The sequence below is a fragment of the Tachyglossus aculeatus genome, chromosome 13, assembly GCF_015852505.1.
Source record: "Tachyglossus aculeatus isolate mTacAcu1 chromosome 13, mTacAcu1.pri, whole genome shotgun sequence".
NCBI lineage: Eukaryota > Metazoa > Chordata > Mammalia > Monotremata > Tachyglossidae > Tachyglossus > Tachyglossus aculeatus.
This window is the reverse complement of record NC_052078.1, coordinates 633,272-642,301: the sequence shown is the minus strand read 5'-3', so window position 1 is coordinate 642,301 and position 9,030 is coordinate 633,272. Positions and strand designations below refer to the sequence as shown.

The window sequence follows — 9,030 nt, the reverse complement described above, 5'->3', positions numbered from 1 at the left end:
CCCACCGTAGGATCTCATTCCACCCAGAAACAGGACGGCACCCTCAACTTGTTTCCTGACTGCCAAAGAGGGGCCAAAGACCCTGACTCCACTGGCACTCAGACCCCAGAGAGTGCCCCTTGCAACCTGCCTTGGGACTTGTCAGAAGCTTGGGCAGGGGGGTTGCTAAGATATCAATGGCGGAGGAGGGAAAATGAGTCTGGGGAAGGCAGGGGAAGGTGACCATCCTACGCTATGCAGAAACACAAGTCTAAAGAAACCAGGCTACGGGAAAATATAGGTGGAAAATGAGGTTTTGAATCTATTAGAAACATGATGGAGCAGGAAGATTCTGCTTTGACACCTACCTCTGGCACCTGTCTCAAACTTCAGATGGGATCTGAGGAGGGGACTCTAATGGAAATGGCTAGCGCCACCCCCCCCCCCATCTGTATTCCCCTCTCTCAGGGAGCACAGAGAACCATGAAGGAGCTCAGAGTCAGGCAGAGCTGTCATCTCGATTATTCAGGCTTTCTATTAACAAAGCTCCCTTGCTCCTTCCTCCAGTTTTCCTTGTGGTTGATCTCCCTATCCCTACCAACCTTCAGTCCATTCCCCACCATGTTCTGCAGTTCCTGCTCTGGGCAAAGGTTTGTGGATTATCTGTGCATTTCCATTACTCGGGATCTTTCCGCACTCTCCTAGCAAATGAGCTGTGAGACCCCCCCTGCCAATTTCCACCTCCCCAGCCCCAGCTCAACCCTCTCCTCTTCCTGGACAGCCTGGGACATCAAGACAGGGTTCTGGCTGAAGGAGGACCAGAGGCCTGGAGGAGCAGGGGGCAGCAGGAGTGTTGTATTTTAGAGGCTGGGGTCAGCGGCGGGTGGAAGGAAAGCACCCTTGGTGGACTTGGGTTTACCCCTCCCCCCGTTCATTCAATTCAGAATCCCATGACCGTTGGCCGAAGCCACTCTGGGGCCTGGCCTTGCCCCAGCATGAGCTGCCCCAAGCTCAGCCTATCAGGGACATGTGTGCCCAGAGACCCCGCTCCACCACGCCTCATCCACAGCCCTGATGGACGTTTCATTTCCAGAGAGTTCTCCCTTCCTGAAGCTCTGGCCAGTAGGTCCACAGCCTGTAGTTCAGCAGGGAGGCCAGTGGTGGAGAGGGGAAGGGGAAGATGAAGTTCTTGGCACTTTTTCTGCAGTCCCGGATGCTAGCCTGGCATGGGGAGAGGTCGGAGAAAAGGGAGGGGATAGAGGACTCAGCCTCCCTCACGCCCGCTCTCCTGGCCACGTTTAGTTGTCCTGGATCTGGATCTTCACGAAGAGGGTGGCGGACGGGTACTGGTCTCCGTTCTTGGACAGCAGGTGGATGTGACGGTAGCCTGTCCGTTGGAAAGGAGCTGGTCATTGGGGGGCGGGGGAGACTATGGCTGCTCAAAGCAACCCAGAGCACCCCCCCACACACACCCCCGGGCAAGTCCAGCCCTGGAGCGAATACCCCTCCTGCCCTGCATCCCCCCACCCCCCATATAATAATAATAATAATGGTATTTGTTAAGCACTTACTATGTGCAAAGCACTGTTCTAAGCGCTGACCATATCACACCTGACCTGGAATACCCTCCCTGTTCTTCCTCCTTATTCTTTCCTCTACATCAACCCCACTCCTTCTCTTCCATTCACATGCTAGAGATATCACATAATTATAATACTGATAATAATAATAATGATCTTTTTTAAGCGCTTTCTATGTGCCAAGCACCGTACTAAGTCCCAGGGTAGACAATCAGACTGGACATAACCCCTGCCTCACTTGGGGCTCAGACTAAATAGGGAGAAAAGAGATATTTAACCCCCATTTTAAAGATCACCACTTGCCTCCCATTTGATTCCACTCCCCACCCTGGCCTTGACAGATCAATCGATCCATCCATCATATTTACGGCACCCTTACTGTGTGCAGAGCACTGTACTAAACGCTTGGGAAAGCACGACATAACAGCTGTCCCTGCTCCAGGCCCCACCTTGAACCCCGGCTCACCCATTTTGAGGCTGGTGAAGGGGACAGTGCACTGGCCCACAAAGTCATTCTTGGACGAGGCATCGTAGTCGTCCACCACGAAGCGAACCAGGGCGAGCTCGGGGACCCTCACGTAGAACTGGAGGTCCCGGTTCCATCGGGGATTGAAGCCTAGGGACGGGGTGGGGAGGGACGATGGAAAGGGGTCAGGCTTCCCCTCCTCTATCTCAGTTGATTTCTCCTCCCAGAGCCCCGTAGACTGTCCCCCTTGCCCTGCTCCGCACCGTTGTTCTCCACCATGGGGGTCTGCAGGCTGGTGCTGTCCTTGGGCGTCCCGAGCACCTCCACCGTCACCTTCGGGTCCACAATGGAGTTCTTGCTCTTGTTCACCTTAGGCAGCTGCTGTCCTGAGATTACCTGGCAGCCACACGAGGGGGATCACTGCTGCCTCCAGGCTGGCCATGCACCTCCTCCTCAGGCAGAGCCACCCCATCCCCTGGCCTCCCACCAAACGGGCCTTCCTCTCAGGATCCGTCAAGGAGTGGGGAGGAAGGGGAAACAACAGATCCTGGAACTCAAGCTCAGCTCTGCTCCCCCCACCTCCACCCCCGGCTTCAAATCCCCAGCACTGACCGCCCCCCTACCCCCCCCAGCACTGACCGTTTCCCCAACCCCCCAGCACTGAGAGCTCCCAACCCCTCAGCACTGAAAACCTCACCACCAACACCCCCCAGTTCTGATCCCCCCACCAAAGCCCCAGACCTCAGCACCAATCCCCCCAAACTGACCACCCCCCAACCAGCAACCCCCAGTACTGACAGTTCCCCTCCAACCCCTAGACCCCACCACCAACCCCCAGCCCTGACAGCCTCCAATCAAACCCCCAGACTCTAGCACCAACTTCCCAGCACTGACACCCCCCACAAACTCCCACCCCAGATTCCAGCACTGACTGCCCCTCCAGCTCCCAGCACTGACTCCCCCCTCCACCCCCGACCCTCAACAGTGGGAGCCCCCACCCCTGGCAAACCCCAGCCCTGACCCCTCTTTCCGTCCCCCTCCCCTTTCTCCCCTCGGGTACGGAGCTCACCAGGACGGAGAGCTTCTTGGGAGCCCACCAGGGCCCCTCCATGCTGGGATCTCTGGGGTCGAAGCGGGACGCGGGGTCTCGCAGGAAGGCCGGCTTGAGGACGTAGCCGGAGAATCCGTTGTCCTGAAACCGGCCCTGGTACACATCCATCTCTGAGCCCGGTGTCTGGAAATTCAGGGCCACTATGGAGAGACAGGAGACAAGCGCAAGGGCAAGCTCCGGTCACTCACGCGGTGCCAGGAGGACTCTGCAGCGGGCGGGAAGCAAGTTAGATTTAGTGAATGGGTAGCAGGCTGGGGGGTCAGAGGCTCCTCTTGGGGGTTGGGGAGCTTTGAGGGCCTGGGTAACCAACTCGTTAACCCCCCGCGGTGGAGCGCAAGAGCTAAGATCACTGTGGGCAGGAACCATGTCTGCTAATTGTTGTATTCTAATAATAATGATTATGGCACTTGTTAAGCGCTTACTATGTGCCAAGTACTGTTCTAAGCGCTGGGATAGATACAAGTTATTCAGGTTGGAAACAGTCCCTGTCCCACATGGGGCTCACAATCTTTATCCCCATTGTACAGATGAGGGAACTGAGGCCCAGAGAAGTGAAGCGACTCGCCCAAGGTCACTCAGATCACACAGCAGACAGGTGGCAGGGTCGGAATTAGACCCCAGGTCCTTCTGACTCCCAGTCCCGTGCTCTATCCAATAAGCCACGCTGCTTCCCACAGCGCTCTGCACCTGGCAGTGCTTGGCAAATAATAAGCACTTACCATAATTATTATTATTATGGTAAGTTCTTAATAAATACTATTGATTGAAGAGCTGTGACTTTGGGTCTCCGTGGTTCCAAGCTGAGGCCTCCCCCTCCTCTGACCCTCCCCTTTCCCTCCCCCTCCCCTCCATCACTGCTCCTCCCTCTTCCCTCCCCCACCCCCCCGCACCAATCTGGCAGCCGACGTTCCACAGGCCGACGGGGGAATAGTTGGAAGAGTCGGTCCGGCGGCCGGCCGGGTAGATTCTACTCAGATACTTGGCGTTGTGACGGATGAAACTGGTTCCTGGTAATGGAGATGTAAATTTTGTCCTCTTTGTTTTCTGCGCCTGCAAACACAGGCTCTTCCCCTGTGCCCCCCGCCTCGCCCTGCCTCTCTTGCCTCTCCCCGGCCCCTGCCCTGTCCCTGGGCGGTCCTGGCCCTGCCTCCCAAGGTCCAATCTGGGCCAACGGTTCCTCCTGCCGTGAGGTGGGAGAAGAGGGTGCATGGCTGCGTGTGTTCGTGTGTGCATGCGACCACGCTCGGCCGCCCCCAACCCCCACCCTGCCCCAGGGGGTCCGGGGTCTCAGGGGAAGGGGCGCACCTTCTTCGTACACCAGCCGCAGGGCCTTGTTCTCCGAGAACGACGGTATCTCGTAGAAGAGCCGGCCCTTCGCGAACCCTTCGAAATCCTCGAAGTGGACGCTCTTGCAGTAGGTGACCAGGTCCGACAGCTCCTTGGCCAGCTTTAAAGACTCCTTCTGGCGGCGAGGGGAGACGACGCCGGCTCAGCGGGAGATGGAGGCCTGAGGTGCGCTCGCCGCCCACCCCCGCTCCCCGTTCCCCTGCAGGATTCCCCTCATCTTGACTGCAGGATTTCCCCCCGGTCTCCCCTGCAGGTTTTCCCCCTGTCTTCCCTGCAGGATTCCCCCTATCTCTCCTACAGGATTCTCCCCATCTCTCCCGCAGTATTCCCCTCTATCTCCCCCCACAGAATTCCCCCCGTCTCTTCTGCAGGAATCCCCCTGTCTCCTCTGCAGGATTCTCCTTTTCTCCCCCGCAGGACTTCCCCCACCCCCGTCTCCTCTGCAGGAGTCTTCCTCCTCTCCTCCCCGGTAAAGCAGACAGACATACACACACAGGTAAAAGCCTATGATGACCAACGCCCCCGTCTCCCTGCTAGGGAAGACCCCACTGGACACTTCTGCTTAGCTTCTATCCAAACCACCTGAGGTAACCCCCTGTCTGGACACCATCCCTGTTCTTCACCACCAATTGCACCTCTGTCAATGTCCCCAAAGCCCCCTCCTCCAGGAAGTCTCCCCAACCGACCAGCAATTCCTTGAGAGCAGGGACTTTGTCTCTTCCTCCCTCTGTTCCTCTCCCAATGCCTTGTACAATGTGTGTATGTGCATGTGTGCGTATGTGCAAGTGTCTCGTCCTTACTAGATTGGCAGTTCCCTGAGGTCATGGACTGTGCCCCCACCCACGTCCCCCGTGCCCAGGCCATGTTGGGTTCGCCCACTCTTCACCGAGTTCTTCTTGTTCACTTTGCTCTTCACAGATTCGTCTTCCATCTCAGCAGCTTCGTCCTCGTCTGAGACGTAAGCAGCATCGGTGCCCGCGGCCCCGGTACTGTCCAGCAGGCCGTTCAGCTTCTTCCCTTTCAGCAGGATCTTCCCCTTCAGCTGCTGCGGGGGTGGCAGAGGGCACTGGTCGTCATGGAGGCAGCGGGGAGGGGCGCTGATGGTCATGGGGACGGTGAGGGAGGGCAGTGGGTCTTGGGAAGGGGGAGGGAATCTATGCAGGGGCTGGGGGCGGGAGAGGGGTCACTTACCTCGGGAGATGGAAAGTTGTCGACCATCCCGTCGACTGGCGCCACCACCAGGAGGTCCCCCAGGATTCTCTCCATGTGCCGGGCCAGGACTCGCTGCTGCTCCAGGCTGCAGTGATTCTCCAGGGACAGGATCACCGGATACGGGGAAGCCTGTGGTGGAATTGGGGGGGGGGGGGCATCCAAGATGGCAGAGAGACAAATGGAGAGACCAGAGACAGGGACAGAACATGGAGACACAAGGAGACCATAGAGACATGGAGCAGCATGGAAAGACCACAGAGCCAGAGAGACAATGCAGAGAGAGAGAGCAAAGAAAAAGAGAAACGACAAAGGCAGAGAGAGACGGCAGAGACAGGGATAAATGGCAGAGATAGGGAGAGGCAAAGGAGACATTCCAAAGGGATAGGTAAAAAAGCAGACCGATAGACATCAGAGAGATGGGAGAGAAATGACATCTTCACAAACGGATCACAACCTTATAACCTGCCACCTTGTCCCCCACCCCCAAAACGCCTCTCACCCCCCCCCCATGCCCTGCAGTGACCTCAGTACTCTGGGCCCATCCCCACCTGCCCCAGGTGATTACCCCATCTGGGTTCCTCTCCAACACTCGTCACTAAAGTCACATCCTTCAGCTCTGCCCTCTCCCCTCAACTCCCTCAGCTCTCCATCCCTCCATTCCTCCCCATCCACCGCCAAACCTCACCCCTGCCACCTGGTCCCCTCTCTCCTTTCCTTTCTTAACCTTTAGACTGTAAGCTTACTGTGGGCAGGAACATGTCTACCAACTCTTTTGTACTGTTGTACTGTCCTCCCCCAATCGCTTAGTACAGTGCTCTGTATTCATTCATTCATTCATTCATATTTATTGAGTGCTTACTGTGTGCAGAGAACTGTACTAAGCGCTTGGGAAGTACAAGTTGGCAACATACAGAGACGGTCCCTACCCAACAACGGGCTCACAGTCTAGAAGCACTCTGTGTACACAGTAAGTGTTCAATAAATACCCTCTCCCGGCCCTACAGCACTTATGTATATATCTGTTATTTATATAGATGTCTGTTTCCCCCACTCTAGACTGTGAGCTCGTCGCGGGCAGGGGTTATCACTCTTTATTACTGTATTGTACTTTCCCAAGCGTTCAGTACAGTGCTCTGCACACAGTAAGCTCTTATTAAATACGATTGAAAGAATGAATGAATAAATACCCTTGACTGATTGATTCCTGACTCTGTGCCAGGAGCTCCACCCTATCCCTGGCTCCCAGATTCATCCCAATCTTGAATCCCAGCCTTAGCACGACACCTCCCGTCTCTCTAGGTGCCTGCCCCACCCCACCCCCACCTTGAAGGCATAGTTCTTGATGGCCTGGATGGCGTCGCAGAAGAGGATCTTGGAGGTGAAGGTGTAGCCGTGGTAGATGACTGGTTCATTGCCAGGGCCATCCCAGCAGTCCAGCTCCACGCAGCGGCAGCCCCGGGACAGCGCCCTGTGGCAGGGCAGGGGGAGATGGACGTGAGGTGGCACAACAGCCAAGGGCTTAGGAGTGGCAGTGGACCCGGATTGAAGGGCAGTCAGAAGAGGCCAGCAAGGGGAAGGGGCAGGGATGGTCAGGCCGGGCCACACCATCAGTTGATCGGGAAAGAAGCCAGAATCCAGTGACTGAGGCTCACTGGACCCCCAGTGGGCGAGACCGGACCCCAGGCCTGCTCCTTGTGGAGTGAGTCTCAGGTGGGTTCAATTTTAGCCCAAACTCACGGGTCAAAGGAGGGGCACCCTGGAACCATATGGTGCTCATTGTGGGCAGGGAATGTTTGTTACATTGTTGCATTGTACTCTCCCAAACGCTTAGTACAGAGATCTGTACACAGTGATCGCTCAATAAATACGATTGACTGAGAGGCGCTGCCCCTCCCTCCGGCCCTTCCAGCTTTCCTCACTCTCCCCTTGAGTGGAGGACTGATGGATGGCTCCCTCGGGGCTGACGTTCTCAGCCCCGACCACTAGGTGGCGCTGCGACCCACGACCCACAGCTCTCAAGCTTTCAGATCCGGTAGGAATCGTGGAGAAAGTCTTCCCCCTCCGCGAGGGCAGAGACTCCCTGCAGGGCTGTGCTAAGGGGCTCTAGGGGGATTCTAAGGGAGGTATCGAGCGGCGAGGAGAGGAAAGAAACAGGATGATCTGAAGCCAGGGTCAAGCCCTGGAAGCGGACCCAAGGGAAGGGAAGGGCAGTGAGCGTGGAGCTCACATCTAGGACAGGACCAGGACAGCAGCTGGGTGCATGCAGGGTTCGATTTGTCCATGGGCCACCCCCTGCCATTCCCGCAGTGCCCAGATAATCGAGAGTCGACTATATGGGCTCAGAGGGAACAGCATGGCCTAGCGGATGAAGCACGAGACTGGGAGTCAGACACCTCTGGGTTCTAATTCCGGCTCCACCACTTGTTTGCTGTGTGACCTAGGGCAAATTGTTTAATTATCTGTGCCTCATTTCCCTTATCTAGTGGATAGAGAATGAGTTTGGGAGTCAGAGGCACCTGGATTCTAATCCCAGACCCACCACTTGTTTGCTATGTGACCTAGGGCTAGTCATTTAATTCACTGTGCCTCAGTTCTTTCATCTATAAAATAGGGATTAAGATTGTGAGCCTCATGTGAGACATGGACTGTGTCCCACCTGATTAACTTGTATCTATCACAGAGCTTAGTATAGTGCTTGACACATAGTAAGCTCCTAACAAATACTATAATAATGAGATGGTAACCCAAAACACGGCTCCCAAGTCCTCTGTTGGAGAGGACCATGCCGGAAGTGTCTTAGATCCCCCTCCTGCCCTGTTCCCTGGCCGCTGCCTGCCCGGGCCGTACCGGATGTAGGCCTCAGTGCTGCTGGGTCCGGTCAGCTGGTCTTCCATGAGGTAGGTGTTGTGCGAGGATGACACCAGGTAGTGGCAGAGAGGCTGGGTCATGTCTTGGTACACTCTCTTGTGGGCCAGGTTGAAGACGTTGCCATCCGCGGAGAGCAGGTACATGAGGAACCCGTCCTTTGTCATTACCTTCACCTCCTTGGCTGGCAGGGAACCGCAGGGTCCGTGGGCTTGGACGGAGAACCCCCACCCAACTCCCTGCTCCCGGGACACCTGCGCCCACTGGGGCCCTGCGGGTGCAAGCCCTCTCAGCCCCTCCATGGGGCGCTGGGGGCTGCCACACGCAGCAGCTCTCCATCAGCAATAACGACAGATGAGGAAAATCCACAGATCATGAAAAAAGCACCCTCTTCACAGAAGCCCAGTGTCCTTCTATCCTCAGAGGGGCTCAGGATTGGCTCCTCTAGTTCTCTCACCTGTAAAATGGCC

The 9,030-nt window shown here is 56.3% G+C and overlaps 1 protein-coding gene across 3 annotated transcripts in view; it reads right to left on the bottom strand.

Moving 5' to 3' along the window:
• Positions 1-40: 40 nt before the first annotated feature.
• The window catches only part of PLCD1 (phospholipase C delta 1), a 34,054-nt gene continuing 25,064 nt past the window's right edge, over positions 41-9,030 (bottom strand). For 2 of the 3 annotated variants that reach the window (XM_038755906.1, XM_038755904.1), the window contains exons 6-15: positions 8,543-8,744; positions 7,019-7,163; positions 5,675-5,824; positions 5,370-5,528; positions 4,442-4,598; positions 4,027-4,143; positions 3,095-3,276; positions 2,289-2,421; positions 2,026-2,175; positions 41-1,366 (exon numbers count right to left, since the gene is read on the bottom strand). In XM_038755906.1, coding sequence (XP_038611834.1) covers positions 1,278-1,366; positions 2,026-2,175; positions 2,289-2,421; positions 3,095-3,276; positions 4,027-4,143; positions 4,442-4,598; positions 5,370-5,528; positions 5,675-5,824; positions 7,019-7,163; positions 8,543-8,744 — 1,484 coding nt within the window. In that variant the 3' untranslated portion in view covers positions 41-1,277. The remainder of the gene's footprint in view (positions 1,367-2,025; positions 2,176-2,288; positions 2,422-3,094; positions 3,277-4,026; positions 4,144-4,441; positions 4,599-5,369; positions 5,529-5,674; positions 5,825-7,018; positions 7,164-8,542; positions 8,745-9,030) is intronic. The other variant, XM_038755905.1, reaches the window with a different exon arrangement.